The sequence below is a fragment of the Chiloscyllium plagiosum genome, unplaced genomic scaffold (genome assembly GCF_037043375.1).
Source record: "Chiloscyllium plagiosum isolate Xiang-an unplaced genomic scaffold, Cpla_swu_hap1 HiC_scaffold_1, whole genome shotgun sequence".
Classification (NCBI taxonomy): domain Eukaryota; kingdom Metazoa; phylum Chordata; class Chondrichthyes; order Orectolobiformes; family Hemiscylliidae; genus Chiloscyllium; species Chiloscyllium plagiosum.
In genome coordinates, this window is record NW_028270139.1 from 163,504,000 (window position 1) to 163,520,208 (window position 16,209).

Consider the following 16,209-nt stretch of genomic DNA (forward strand, 5'->3'; position numbering starts at 1 on the left):
CCAAAGTGAATCATCTCACACTTTCTCACATTAAACTCCATTTGACATCTCTCAGCCCAGCTCTGCATTATCTGTGTCCCTCTGTAACTGACAACACCCTTCCGCACTATCCACAACCCACCAAGCTCAGTGTCATCCTCAAATGTACTGACCATTCTTCAACGTCCTCATCCAGGTCATTAGACAAACAGCAGCCGACCCAAAGCAGATCCTTGCGGTACACCACTAGTAACTGAACTCCAGGATGAACATTTCTCATCAACCACTGCCCGCTGTCTTCTTTCAGCTCACCAACCTCTGATCCAAACCGCTAAATCACCCTCAATCCCAAGCCTCTGTATTTTGTGCAATACCCTACCAGGGGGAACCTAATCAAATGCCTTAATGTAATTACCCCAAATTTGTCTACTTCCCTTTTCAAATAAATGTGCTCTCCAATCCCATGGAATGTTTCCAGACCCTGAGGGTTCCTGAAAATGTATTGACTATCTGGTGGATTTTCCCCTTCATCCTAGGATACATCCCATTGCATCGAGGGGATCTATTAATCTTAAGCCCCATTAGTTTTCCCAGCACTTTCACGAGTAATGGTTATTATATTTATTTCCTCTCCTGTTTTCACCTTTGACCACTGTATTTAGAAATTTTGGACTGTAATAAGAGTCTTCTACTGAGAAGTATTGATCCGACTTCTCTGCAGCACATAGCTCACCCCCTGACTCCCTCAAAACCTGCCCACCAGCTACAAGACACAAGTCAGGAGGGTGATGGAATACTCCCCACTTACCTGGATGGCTGCAACTCCAACAACACTCAAGAAGCTTGATATGATTCAGGACTCACCGCTTCACCTAGAAGGATTGTTTGGGGCCTTAGACAGTGAGGAACAAGGATAGGTGTTATATCTCCTGTGCTCACATGGAGAAGTGACAGAGAGTGACTGGGCCAGGGTGGAGAGGAGATTTCCCAGGATGTTGCCTGTAGAGTTTCAGTGATGAAGAGAGATTGGACAAACTGGATTTGTTTTCCTTACAGCAGAGGAGATTGAGTGGGGCGAACATGATGAAGATATATAAAATTATAAGCGGCATAGATAGGAAGAAACTTTTACCCCCAAGTGGATCAGTGACCAGTGGGTGTAGATTGGACGCAAGGGGTTGGAGGTTTCAAAGGGATGTGAGGAAAACCTTTCTCACGCAGACAGTGGTAAGAACCTGGAACTCACTGCCTGTGAGGATGGGAGAGGCAGGAACCCTCACCATATTGAAGACGTATTTAGATGTACACTTGTAATGTCAAGACATACAAGGTTAAGGTTAAGTGCTGGAAAATGGGATAAGAATAGATTGGTGGTTGTTTTTGACGATCACAGATACGATGGGCTGATAGGAATTTCTCAATGCTGTAGATCTCTATGACTCTAGGGAGCATACCTTTTGAAGTGCTGAAGGGGATGGCAATGTATTTGGTATGCTGGTTGTGAAAGCCTGTATTTAGGACAACAAATAAATAAAGCTGGTTTCAAATGCATGTAAACTTTATCACTGGTCCCAATCGGTTTGTGAAAGACTTGCTGGGGGGACTCCAAGCTGATTACAAGCCGTGCGTGCTGCAGAACATACCAGAGAAGCTGTCCTTGTCCATTGCAATCAGATCCCTGGCTTGATAAAGGTAGCACCGAAGATGATATCTGGTTCCATCTGAAGAGAACACAAGCGATCCACATTGTTCAGAAACTGAGCTTCCTTTGTGTAAAACACATTCATCTTTCTGGGCTGACTGCTCACTGGGACCTACAGCGATTAGACACTGAGAAGGTGGAGATGGATGGTCTTATGATTCACTCTGGTGAAGCACTGTGACATTGGATTTGAACCCACAGGAGGCCATTCAGCCCCTCCATTGTGTTTCAGCATTCAGTACCATCATGGCCGATGTTGTTTTTCAGCCCCATTTTCACACCATATCCCCAACTCCCTCAATTGTCTTCGTGCCCAAAGATCTGAAGGATGCCCTGGTGCAGTGGTGAAGACACTGGGATAGTAATGCTGCAATGAACCCCAGACTAATGTACAGGGGTTGTGGGTTCAAATTCCACCATTCCAGATGGTGAAATCTATATTTAATAAAAAAAAAGGAGGGGGGTGCTACGAAAAACAGTGACCATGTGACAATATGTTGATCGTCGTAAATGGCCAACATCTGTTCCTATGTCCCACAAAATAGTGCCTTTGAAAGTCTCTGCAATGGACCAAACATTGTTAATTCATGCCCTTTAGGGAAGGAAACCAACCTGGCCCACATGGGACTCCAACCCCAGAGTTATGACTGACTTTGAATTGCCCTCTGGACAATTCAGGACAGGCAATAAATGCTGGCCTGGTCATCAACACCCTCATCCCATGAAGACATTTCAAATTACCTCGCACTCACATTCTCAAACACACTCATTCACTGAAGTGATGACAAACCCCTGTGATAGAGGTTTCCCAAAATGTGCAACTTATTTCACACCAATACACACACATCCCTATGGGCATAAACACACACATACACACTCACACACAGATACACTCTCTCTTAGACACATACACATACACACTCTCTCACACACACACACTCACACACATACATACATACATATTCTCTCACGCACACTCTCTCTCACACACACACACATTCTCTCTTTCTCACACACATACTCTCTTTCATACACACACACTCTCTTTCTCACACACGCACATACACACTCTCTCACACACACTCTCTCTCACACACACACTCTCTCTCACATCCTCACACACTCACACACTCACACACATACTCTCTTTCATACACACACACGCTTTCTCTCTCTCTTTCTCACACACACACAGACACTCTTTCTCTCACACACTCTTTCACACACACACACACACAATCTTGTGACAGTCTGGCGATTCAGAAGGATTGTACTTACAGTCAAATATACAGGAGACGGTGGGTGTATTCACACCCAGGTTGAGGGATGACATTGATTTCTCCTCATTCTTGTCATCTGTGACACCGCCCTGTAAAGACAGACCACCGTCACTGAGGAAGCCCCAATCCTCACCCAAATAAATTTCCAGTTGCTTGTTCTGATTCCCTCGGGGGGGGGCTTCTTCCCCTCCAGGGCCAGTTCCTCAGGGAGCTAACTAATGCACAGCAAGCTCCCACAGACAGCAAGCTGATAATCTGCTTCAGTGACAGGGATTCAGAATAAATATTTACAGGAACACATCTTCAAAATGGTGACCCTGGGAGCGTTCACAGCATCTGATGCCTTGACTGAATGTCTGACCTGAGAAATGACCCTGTTGGCAGTGTGGCACTCCCACGGTGGTGCACAGGAACCATCAGCCTGGAATACAGGCTCTCTGTTGGGGCTTTCTGCCTCGTGTATAACAGTACAATCCACAAAGGCACAGACCAGCCACAGCACAGGCAGAGGCTATTTGGTCCATCTTCTCTGTGCTGGCTTCTTAATTAACATTTCACCACCTTCTCTGCCTAACTCTGCATTTTGTTCCTTCCCAACGGATCATCCGGTTCCCTTTGGAATAGTCCAATTGAATCTGCCTCCACCAGGCTGTCAGACAGTATATTCCAGAGGGAAACCACTTTGGACCACCTGCTTCCCAATCCTCCTGCCAATGGGAACAGTTTGAACAGGTTGGATTCAACAGAGTAGCTCAGTAAGCCATTTCCAAAGGCATTGGGAAAGTGATGTTCTGGGGTCCCGGGTGCGAATCGACCATGGCAGATGGTGGAATTTGAATTCTATTTTTTTAAATCTGGAATTTAGAATCTACTGATGACCATGAACCATCACTAATTGTTGGAGAAAAATCCCTCTGGTTCACTGATGTTCTTTTAGGAAGGAAACTGCCATCCTTACCTGGTTTGACCCACATGTGACCCCTGACCCAGAGCAATGTGGTTGACTCTTGACTGGCCAATGCTGTTTGAGTCAGTGACGACTGCTTCCCATGACTGAATAATAAAAAGAATTAAGAGCAAACCCAACGTTGCTGTGGGTCTTCAGTCACATTTACACCAGACCAGATGGCAGATCATCTGACTGTGAAAGGGGTCAAAGGGTTTCAGGCAGAAGGCAGGAGAACGGAGTTGAGAGACACGTCAGCCATGATCGAATAGCAGAACTGACTGGTGAGACTGAATGGCCTAATTCTGCTCCTACGTCTTACGGTAGAATGGTTTTCCTTCTGGAAGGACATTAGTGAACCAGATCGGTTTTCTTATGGCAATCAATCATTGTGACCGTGCTCATTGTTACTGAGACAATGATTGTACAAACAATGTAGGCCATTCGGCCCTTCAAATCTGCTGCATCATTCAATTACATCGCGGCTGATTTAGAGTCAGAGAGTCATAGAGATGTACAGCATGGAAACAGACCCTTCGGTCCAACACGTCCATGCCGACCAGATATCCCAACCCAATCTAGTCCCACCTGCCAGCACCCGGCCCATATCCCTCTAAAGCCTTCCTATTCATATACCCATCCAGATGCCTTATAAATGTTGCAATTGTACCAGCCTCCACCACTTCCTCTGGCAGCTCATTCCATACATGTACTACCCTCTGAGTTGCCCTTAGGTCCCTTTTATATCTTTCCCCTCTCACCCTAAACCTATGCCCTCTAGTTCTGGACTCCCCCACCCCAGGGAAAAGACTTTGTCTATTTATCCTTTCCATGTCCCTCATGATGTAACCTTGACTCTACATTCCTGCATATTCCCAATAATCTTTCATCCCCTTGGTCATTCAGAATCTGTCGATCTCCACCTTAAAAATATTTAAGGGTTCTGCATCCACTGTATTTTAAGGAAGGGATTTTCTTTTTCTTTCACTCATGGATATATTTATTGCCCGTCCCTAGTTGCCCCTTGAGGAGGTGGGGGTGAGCTGCCTTCTTGAATCGCTGCACTCCATGTGCTGTGGGTTGACCCACAATGCCCTGAGGGAGGGAATTCCAGGATTGTGACCCAGTGACAGTGAAGGAACGGCGATATATTTCCAAGTCAGGATGGTGAGTGGCTTGAAGGGGAACTTGCAGGGGGTGGTGTTCCCATGTACCTGCTGCCCTTGTCCTTCTGGATGGAAGTGGTCGTGGGTTTGGAAGGTGCTGTCTGAGGATCTTTGGTGAATTCCTGCAGTGCATCTTGTAGATCGTACACACTGCTGTTACTGAGCGTTGGTGACGGAGGGAGTGGATGCTTGTGGATGTGGTGCTAATCAAGTGGATGGTGTTAAGCTTCATGAGTGTTGTTGGAGCTGTATCCATCCAGGCAATTGGGGAGTATTCCATCACCCTCCTGACTCGTGCCTTGTTCATGGTGGACAGGCTTTGGGGAGTCAATAGGGGAGTATTCCTCACTTCTGACCTGTTCTTGCAGCCACTGTGTTTATTTGGTGAGTCCAGTTGAGTTTCTGATCACTGGTAACCTCCAGGATGTTTATAGTGGGGGAGTCAGTGATGGTAACACCGTTGAATGTCAACGGTCAGTGATTAGGTTGTCTCTTAATGAAGATGGTCATTGTTTGAGACAAAAAAAATCTGCATATGCTTGAATTCAAGAGAGACAAGTAGGAGGCTGGAGCAACACAGCAAACCAGGCAGCATCAGGAGGTGGAGAGGTTGATGTTTCAGGGGTAACCCTTCTTCAGGAGTGGGGGTAGGGGGTAAGGCAAGCTGCAGATAAAGGAGGTGGAAGTATGGGGGGGGGGGGGTGCAGGGTGGTGAGATATGGAAAGGTATGGGTACAGCCTGATTGGTCAATGGGAGGAATGAATCCCATTGGTAGCTGGAAGGAAGGGTGGATCAGAAAAATGAAAGGGGGGGGAGGGGCTCGGAAGGGAGCTGGGGAATGGGAAGGGAGGTTATTTGAAATTGGTGAACTCAACGTTGAGTCCTCCGGGCTGTAGGCTGTCCAGGCGTTTGGCATTTATTACTTGCCGCTGATCAGATAATGTCCAGAACTTGTTGAATTTGAAAATGGACTGCTTCAGTCTCTGAGGAATCAAACAATTGTGTAATCATCGGTGACCATCCCCAATTCTGCCCTTATGATGGGGGAAAGGTAATTGGTGAAGCAGCTGAAGATAGTTGGGCCTAGGACACTCCCCTGAGGAACTCCTGCAGAGATGTCCTGGAGCTGAGATGACTGACCCTCCAACAACCACAACCATCTTTCAATGTGCCAGGTCTGACTCCAACCAGCAGAGAGTTTGCCCCTGATACCCATTGATTCCAGTTTTGTGAGGGCTCCTTGATGTCACACCCGGTCAAATGCAGCCTTGATGTCAAGGGCTGTCACTCTCCCCTCCCCTCTGGAGTTCAGCTGTTTTGTCCATGTTTGAACCAAGGCTGTAATGAGGTCAGGAGCTGAGTGGCCCTGGTGGGACCCACATTGGGCATCACTGAGCAGGTTATTGCTGAGCAGGTGCTGCTTGATCGCACTGTTGATGACACCTTCCATCACTTTACTGATGATTGAGGGTAGACTGATGGGGCGGTAATTGGCCGGGTTGGATTTTTCTGGCTTTTTGCGTACAAGAGGTACTTGGGCATTTTGTCGGGTAGATGCCAGTGTTGTAACAGCTTGGCTAGGGGAGCGGAAAGTTCTGGAGCAAAGGTCTTCAATACTATTGCAGGGAATGTTATCAGGGCCCATTGCCTTTGCAGTATCCAGTGCCTCCTACCATTCCCTGATATCACGTGGAGTGAGTCGAATTGGCTGAAGCCTGGTATCTGTGATGCTGGGGACCACTGGGGGAGGCTGAGATGGATCATCCACTTCTGGCTGAGGATTGCAGCCAATGCACTCTCACCAATGGCCTGTATAACTGAAGCATAACTTCCCTACTCTTCCATTCAATCACCCTCACTATGTGTCTATGAATGTATGTTATGTGTGTGGGAAAATGTGTGTTTGTGTGCTTGTGTGCATGTCTGTGTGTGTCTGTGTGAGAGCATGTACCGTCTGAGAAAGATATGTATGTGTGTGAATGTGTGTGGACAAAGTGCCTTTGTTTGTCATAGACTCATGGAGTTATACTGCATGAAACGGACCCTTTGGTCTGATCCATCCATGCTGACCAGGTATCCCAAATTAATCGAGTCCCAATGGCCAACACTTGGCCCATATCCCTCTAAACCCTTCATATTCATATATCCATCCTGATGCCTTTGAAATATCATAATTGTACCTACCTCCACCACTTCCTCTGGCATCTCATTCCATACACACACCACCCTCTATATGAAAAAGATGTCCCTCAGGTCCTTTTTAAAATCTTTCTCCTCTCACCCTAAACCTATGTCCTCTAGCTTTGGAATCTCCCACCCTGGGAAAAAAAATTGACTATTCACCCTCCATGCCCCTCATGATGTTATAAACCTCTATAAGGTCTCCCCTCAGCCTCCAGGGAAAACAGCCCCAGCCTGTTCAGCCTCTCCCTACAGCTTAAATCCTCCAACCCTGGCAACATCCTTGTAAATCTTTTCAGACCCCTTTCAGGTCTCCAACATCCTTCCTATAGCAGGGAGACCAGAATTGAATGCAATATTCCAAAAGTGGCCTAACCAGTGTCCTATAAAGCCGCAACATGACCTCCCAACTCCTTTACGCAATGTAGTGACCAATAAAGGCCAATAGAGTGCCAAACACCTTCTTCACTGTGCTATTTACACTATGTGTATGATGAATGTGTGTGTAAAAATGTGTTTGTGTCTACTTGTGTGTGAGTGATAAGTGTGTGCATGTGTGTCTGTATTTGTGTGAGAGAGCCGTGTATGTGTGAGCGTGTGTCTGAAGCGTATGTGTGCTTGTAGCTCTGTGTGAATGGGTGAGGGGGGGTAGGTGTCAGCATGAGAAACAGTTCCTGAAGCTGTTCCAAGGCCTACAGTCAGAGGAATATTTTTATTCACCTTCCGTTGCCTTTTCCCTGCCAACGGCCTTGTTTATTGTTGTTGTGTGGTCTGTATTCTTGGGCCTCTGTGCTTCCACGCTGGACACACTGCTCTCCACACTAACCATCACACACTCTCACAGTACACCAGTTCATAGCTCCCCACGGGCACACTCAGCCCTCCGCTGAGAGCAATGTTTCAGCAGTGGACACCCCTCGTTACTGGCCAAACTCATTCCAAGTGCGTTCTGCACGAGGACTTCATCAAAGTGAAGCTTCGGACTGAAATCCGAAAGAATTGCAAATCAGAAACAAAATCTGCAATTGCTGGGAAAAGCTCAGTGGGTCTGGCAGCAGCTGTGGAGAGAAATCAGAGTTAACGTTTCAGGTCGCGTGACCCTTCTTCAGAACTTTGTCTCCGGGGCATGCGCTTTATAGTAGTAAAGGCCCCAAAACTACAGCAGACTCGTGGTGACATTTGTACATGATTGCATTTCAATCCAAATGTCCTGTTTTTTTTATACAAAGAAAGAGGGGCACATGTTACCTTATATATGATATACGATTACTGATCCCAAGCCTTGGCAGTTCATTACTCCCATCAGTCAAAATTATACAAAATCCTTAAATTGTTCTGGCTTCCTAACAGTGCGCACGTATTTGTAAGCAACTATTCCCCTGGGTGATGATGTTCTGCAAGGGATTGTTGTTCCTGTGTCACTGGTTGTTCTTATCGCTGCTGTATTTTCATTGTTGGGTTGCTGTAGCCCTGCCTTTCCAATAGTTTTTGGATGTGTGTTCTGTATGAGTGGAGTGTTTACCTCAATCTGGTCAATCCTGTGCAGCTGAGGGACCAGATTCAGCAGTCATGGGTATGTGTCTCTGGTCGTGACGATATATCTGGCAGTTCACTACCACTGTGTAAAATCAATGTGAAAACCACTCCCCTCAGGTCCCAGGTTGTCACTTTTCCTACTGGGTTGATGACTTACAAAGCACTGTCGATCTGAGGTTTTATGTTAACCCCACATTGCCCTCCTGTGGTCCTCACTCTAACAGTCACCTATCCAACTGTCTCCCTGTTGTATGGTGGAGAGCGGATTCATCAGAATCTTCGACTGCTCTCCCTCCTCATTCCTAATACTACCCCTAACCTTACCCCTAACTATAACATTAGCCCTAACCCTAACCCTAACCCTAACCCTAATACTACCCCTAACCTTAACCCTAACTATAACATTAGCCCTAACCCTAACCCTAACCCTAATACTACCCCAAACCTTAACCCTAACTATAACATTGGCCCTAACCCTAACCCTAACCCGACCCCTAACCCAAACTATACCCTTACGCCTAACCCTAACCTTACCCCTAACCATAGCCCTAACCTTACCCCTAATCCTAACCCTACCCTTACCCCTAACCCTAACCCTAACCCTACCCTTACCCCTAACCCTACCTTTACCCCTAACCCTAACCCTAACCCACCCCTAACGCTAACCCTACTTTACCCCTAACTCTAACCCTACCCGTACCCCTAACCATAACCTTACCCTTATCCCTAACTCTAAACCTAACCCTACCCTAACCCCAACCCTACCCTTAACCCTAACCCTAAGCCTAACCCACCCCTAACGCTAATCCTACCTTTACCCCTAACCCTAACCCTACCCTTACCCCTAACCCTAACCCTACCCTTACTCCAAACACTAACCTTACCCCTAACCCTAACCCTAACGCTACCCTTACGCCTAACCCAAACGCTACCCTTACCCCTAACGCTAACCCCACCATTATCCCTAACCCTAACCCTAACACTACCCTTACCCCCAATGCTAACCCTACCCTTACCCCTAAACCTAACCCTAACCCACCCCTAACACTAACCCTACCCTTACCCCTAACTGTAACCTTACCCTTACCCCTAACCCTAACCCTACCCTTACCCCTAACCCTAATCCTACCCTTACTCCTAACCCTAACCTTACCCCTAACCCTAACCTTAACACTACCCTTACGCCTAACGCTAACCCCACCCTTATCCCTAACCCTAACCCTAACCCTACCCTTACCCCAACCCTAACGCTACCCTTACCCCTAATGCTTTCCTGAAGAAGGGCTCATGCCAGAAACGTTGTTTCTCCTGCTCGTTGGATGCTGCCTGACCTGCTGCGCTTTTCCAGCAACACATTTTCAGCTCTGATCTCCAGCATCTGCAGACCTCACTTTCTCCCTAACGCTAACCCTACCCTTACCCCCAATGCTAACCCCAACCTTACCCTTACCCCTAACCCTAACCTTACCCCTAACACTAACCTTACCCCTAATGCTACCCTTACCCCTAACCCAAACGCTACCCTTACCCCTAACGCTAACTCTACCCTTACCCCGACCCTAACCCTAATCCTACCCTTACCCCTAACGCTAACCCTACCCTTACCCCAACCCTAACCCTACCTTACCCCTAACGCTAACCCTACCCTTACCCCAATGCTAACCCTAAACTTACCCCTAACGCTAACCCTACCCTTACCCCTAACGCTAACCCTACCCTTACCCCAATGCTAACCTTAACCTTACCCCTAACGCTAACCCTAACCTTACCCCTAACGCTAACCCTACCCCTAACCCTAAACCTAACGCTACCCTTACCACTAACCCGAACCTTACCCCTAACCCTAACCCTAATGCTACCCTTACCCCGAACCCTAATCTTTCCCCTAACCTTAACCCTACCCTTACACCTAACCCGAACCTTACCCCTAACCCTAAACCGAACCTTACCCCTAACCCAAACCCTAACCCTAAACATACCCTTACCTCTAATCCTGACCCTAACCCTACCGTAACCCCTAACCCTAAACCTAACCCTACCCTAACCCCTAAATTTACCCCTAACCCTATCCCTAACCCCTAACCCTACACATAATCTTACCCCTAACCCTATCCCTAACCCCTAACCCTACACCTAACCTTACCCATAACCCTACAACTAACCTTACCCCTAACTCTATCCCTAACGCCTAACCCTACCCCTAACCCCAACCCAACAACTAACCCCTTCCACTAACCTTACCCATAACCCCTAGCCCTATACCTAACCCTACACATAACCCTACCCCTAACCCATAACCCTACACCTAACCCCTACCCCTAACCTTACCCCTACCCCTAACCCTAACCCTAACCCCTAAACTTACCCCAACCCTCATCCTAAACTTAACCCCTAACCCTAACCCTAACCCTACCCCTAACCTTACCCCAATCCTACTCCCAACCCTACAACTAACCCCACCTCCTAACCTTACCTCTAACCCGACCCCTAAACCTAACCCTACACCTAACCTTACCCCTCACCCTACCCCCAACCCTACACCTAACCCCTACCCCTAACCTTACCTCTAACCCGACCCCTAACCCTAACCCTACACCTAACCTTACCCCTAACTCTCACACTAATCTCTAACACTATCCTAACCCCTAACCCTAACCCTGACCTTACCCCTAACCCTACCCTAAACCCTAACCTTACTCCTAACCCTAACCCCTAACCCCTACCCCAACCTTACCCCTATCCCCTAACCCTAACCCTAACCTTACCCCTAACCCTACCCTAAACCCTAACCTTACTTCTAACTCTAACCCCTAACCTTATCCCTAACCCCTAACCCTAACCTTACTCCTAACTCTAAGCCCTGACCCCTAACCCTAACGTTACCCCAACCCTACCCGCTTCTTGTCTCTTTTTTATACATAGACCGATGTACAACATGATTAATCTTTTAGCAGTGAGCACACTATTCTCCCCACATGCCATCTCCCCTTCTGCCCAGTGTCCTCTGCAGTATGTGTACCCTGCCCTTTGTGTTTTCCCTTCCCTGTGCATCTGCAGGGGAACATTAGCACAATGTTAGACCTGGTCTCCGCTGCCTGGAATATGCTCTAGCTGTTCATTCACAACCTCTGCACTCCTCCACCAACCGGGTACTCTCAATCAGCATCCTTTTCACTTGGATCTCTTATCCCGATCTCTAAGCCAACTATGTTTTCAATTAGCTCAACCCTTAATTGCAGTGAGTTGAGTTTTTCTCAATTTTTCTCAACAAATCAGTGGCAGTTGTATGCCTCCACCATTGTTCATGGGAGTGTCCCCAGTTCTGCCTTATTTCCCCTGGGGCAGGGAGCTAGTCAGGGAAAAGCTGCAGACAGTTGAACTGACGTGGTGTTTTCACCGGCATCCTCATTGTCTCCTTATCAGTGACAGTTCACAGTCCTGCAGCTGTGTCTTTTATTTCAGCTCTGGACACTCTCCTGACACCATGTTCTGAGTCTTTAAAAGTGCGCAACACGAGGACATTACTGAAGGGAAGCTTACGATTCCCGTCTGCAGGGTGTACAAAGTTAAAAATCACACAACACCAGGTTATAGCCCAACAGGTTTATTTGGAAGCACTGGCTAGTGGGGCAGGATCATAGCTACCTGACGAAGGAGCAGCGCTCCGAAAGCTAGTGCTTCCAATTAAACCTGTTGGAGTATAATCTCGTGTTGTGTGATTTTTAACTTTGTATACCCCAGTCCAGCACCAGCACCTTCAAATCATATCTGCGGGGCGTGTGCCTCACTGCACAGCTCACATGACTACAGCAGACTTTGCATTTCAATCCAAACAGCGTGACTGGTCAAACCTCATGAAAGGCTGGTACTCTGTATCCCAGGTTACAGGCCCAGACACCCTCTCCCTCCCCTTGTCATTCCCATGTCAACCATCTAGCACATGGGACGATTACCGAAATCGACCCGATCGCCTCATCACTGAGACCAAACTCTATCCCATTGTACTCCACCCGGTGTCCCTGAATATGCCCCCTTGCTCTTTGGAGTCACATCAAGTGGAGTGTTGGTTTTTATACCTGAAGGAATAGAATATAAAGGTAAGGACATTCTGTTGCAACTATATAAGGTATAGTGAGACCGCACCTGGAGTATTGTGCACAGTTTTGGTCCCCTTTATTTGAGGAAAGTGGAAGTGACAATGGAGGCAATTCAGAGGAGGTTCTCTAGATTGATCCCAGAGCTGAGGGGGGGGGTTGTCGGATGAAGAGAGATTGAACCCAGTCATTGATTTCAAAGTGAGGGATTCAATAGCGTGAGGTCACATGCTCAAGGTGAGAGGTGGAAAGTTTAAGGGGGATAAACATGTAAAGTCCTTTACACAGAGGGTGGTAGGTACCTGGAACGCGTTGCCAGCAGAGAAGGTAGAGGCAGGCACGGTAGATTCATTTAAGGTGCATCTGGACAGATGCATGAGGAGGTGGGGAGCAGAGGGATACAGATGCTTAGGAATTGCGCGATAGATTTAGTGGTTTTGAATTGGCTCAGGCTTGGAGGCCGAAGGGCCTGTTCCTGGGCTGTAAGTTTTCTTTGTTCTTGGTTCTAGCTCAGGCCTATACTCTCTGGAATTGTGAAGAATGAGGGGAGATCAAATTGAGGTATTCAAGATAATAAAAGGTGTGGATAAAATAGACATGGAGCAGATGCTTCCTGGTGTGGGGCATTCTAGGGTGAGAGGTCAAGGGTAAGGGGCAGCAAATGTAAAACAGAGTTGAGGAGAAACTCCTCCTCCCAGAGGGTTGGGAATCTGTGGAATTCACTATCCCCAAAGTGCGGTGGACGCTGGGACAGTGAGTAAATTTAAAGAGGAGTTAGACAGATTTTTAATTGGTGACGGGCTGAGGGGATATGGGGAAGGCAGGAAAATGGGGATGAGGAGCATCGCAGCCATGATCGAATGGCGGAGCAGACTCGATGGGCCGAATGGCCTAATTCTGCTGCTATATCTTATGAACTTATGAAAATTGTGGAGTGATCCCCTTCCCCCTTCACCTCTCCCCACCAAACCCAATCCTTGCCCTGTACCTTAACATGACAGGAACAGCAATGGAGGCTGCTCTGGGTCAATGCCAAGTCGCCCCACCAAGTCCAGCAACACGGCCCGAGCACAGGCTCCCCCCTCGATGTCCCTTTAAGATCAGCCACACGTTGACCCCACATTCACAACTGTCCGAGGTGAGACTGCATCTGGAGCACAGCAGACAGTTGGTTTATCTCCTTACTTGGGGAGGAATGTATTTGTATTGGAGGCAGATCAGAGACTGTCCGCTCATGGAATCATAGAGGTTTACAGCATGGGAACAGGCCCTTCGGCCCAATGTGTCCATGCTGCCCAGGTTTCACATTAATCGTCACATTTGGTCCATAACCCTCCATACCTCTCCCATCCATGTACCTGTCTAAATGTTTTAAATGACAAAATTGTACTCACCTCCACCACTAACTCTGGCTGCCTGGTCCCGACACCATCCTCTGTGTGAAAAAAATTGCCCCTCTGCACCCTTTTCCCCTTAAACCTCTGCCTGTCTGCACGGTGGCTCAGTGGTTAGCACTGTTGCCTCACAGCACCAGGGTCCAGGTTCCATTCCACCTTCGGGCGACTGCCTGTGTGGAGTTTGCACATTCTCCTCGTGTCTGCTTGGGGGTGCTCCGGTTTCCTTCCACAGTCCGAAGATGTGCAGGTCAGGTGGATTGTACGTGCTAAATTGCCCATCGTGTTAGGTGCATTAGACAGAGGGAAGTGGGTCTGGGTGGGTTACTCTTCGGAGGGTCGGTGTAGACTGGTTGGGCCGAAGGGCCTGTTTCCACACTGAAGGGAATCTAATCCAATCCAATCTAGATTTAAACTCCTCCACCATGGAGAAATTCGACTCCAGAGCTGAAAGAGCTTGTCTTCTGAGGAGAGATTGAGCAGTTTAGGTCGATGAGTTGAGAGGGTTGGTTTATGAGGGCAAGTTGTGTAGACTGAGATTGTTACTCATCGGAATTTAGAAGAATGAGGGAGGTGCTTATAGAAACACATAAAGTTATGAAGGGAATAGCTGTCTAGAAGCAGGGAGGTTGTTTCCACTGGTGGGTGAAATTAGAACCAGGGGACATCGCCTCAAAATAAGATTAGATTACCTACAGTGTGGAAACAGGTCCTTCAGCCCAACAAGTCCACACCGACCCTCTGAAGAGAAACCCACTCCCCCCTATACTTACCCCTGACTAATCCACTAACACTACGGGCAATTTAGCACGGCCAATTCACCTCACCTGCACAGCTTTGGACAGTGGGAGGAAACCGGAGCAACCGGAGGAAACCCATGCAGACACGGGGAGAATGTGCAAACTCCACACAGACAGTCACCCGAGGCAGGAATTGAACCTGGGTCCCTGGCGGATTTAGGACTGAGTTGAGGAGGAACTTCTTCACCCAATGGGTTGTGAATCTGTGGAATTCCCTGCCCAGTGAAGAAGTTGAGGCTTCCTCGTTGAATGTTTTTAAGGTAAAGATAGATTTTTGAGCAGTAAGGAAATAGTGACGTTATAACGAGAGGGTGTGTAAGAGGAGCTGAGTCCACAAAAAGATTAGCCATGATCGTATTGCAAGGCAGAGCAGGCTCAAGGGGCCAGATGGCCTACTCCTGCTCCTGTTTCTTATGTTCTTATGTTGAATTCTGTGGAGTCGAGAAAGACGAGAGAAGATCTAACTGAGGGGTATTCAGTGCTAAAAGGGAATGACTAAGTAGACGGACTGAGGATGTTTCTTCTGACAGGGCAATCAAAATGAGAGGAGGTCATAGTTTTAGGGTAAGAGGCAGCGGATTTAAAACAGGGAAGAAGAGAAACTCCTTCTGTCAAAGGGGCGAGAATCCGTGGGATTTGTTATCCCAGAGTGGAGAGGGCACCGCGACACTGAATGCATTTGAGGTAGAGACAGATGTTCAATCTGTAATGGGTTGAAGGATTATGGGCTGCGGCAGAAAAGAGAGTTGAGGGCGAGAATTAGAGGGCATAGGTTCAGGGTGAGAGGGGAAAGATATAAATGAGACCTAAGGGGCAACTTTTTCACACAGAGGGTGGTACGTGTATGGAATGAGCTGCCAGAGGAAGTGGTGGAGGCTGGTACAATTGCAACATTTAAAAGGCATTTGGATGGGTATATGAATAGGAAGGGTTTGGAGGGATATGGGCCAGGTGCTGGCAGGTGGGACTAGATTGGGTTGGGATATCTGGTCAGCAAGTACGGGTTGGACCGAAGGATCTGTATCCCTGCTGTACATCTCTGTGACTCTATGAGATGAGATCAGCCATGCTCATTAGTGAGACATGCCCAGCTGGTTCACTAATGTCCATCAGAGAAGGAAACTGTCATC

The 16,209-nt window shown here is 47.7% G+C and overlaps 1 protein-coding gene across 6 annotated transcripts in view; it reads right to left on the reverse strand.

Annotated features, from left to right (window-relative positions):
• The window catches only part of dysf (dysferlin, limb girdle muscular dystrophy 2B (autosomal recessive)), a 407,686-nt gene that overhangs the window by 127,660 nt on the left and 263,817 nt on the right, over positions 1 to 16,209 (reverse strand). For all 6 annotated transcript variants that reach the window (XM_087991921.1, XM_087991945.1, XM_087991926.1 and 3 more), the window contains 2 exons: positions 2,960 to 3,050; positions 1,623 to 1,700 (listed from right to left, as the gene is read on the reverse strand). In XM_087991921.1, the coding sequence (XP_087848047.1) occupies positions 1,623 to 1,700; positions 2,960 to 3,050 (169 nt within the window). The remainder of the gene's footprint in view (positions 1 to 1,622; positions 1,701 to 2,959; positions 3,051 to 16,209) is intronic.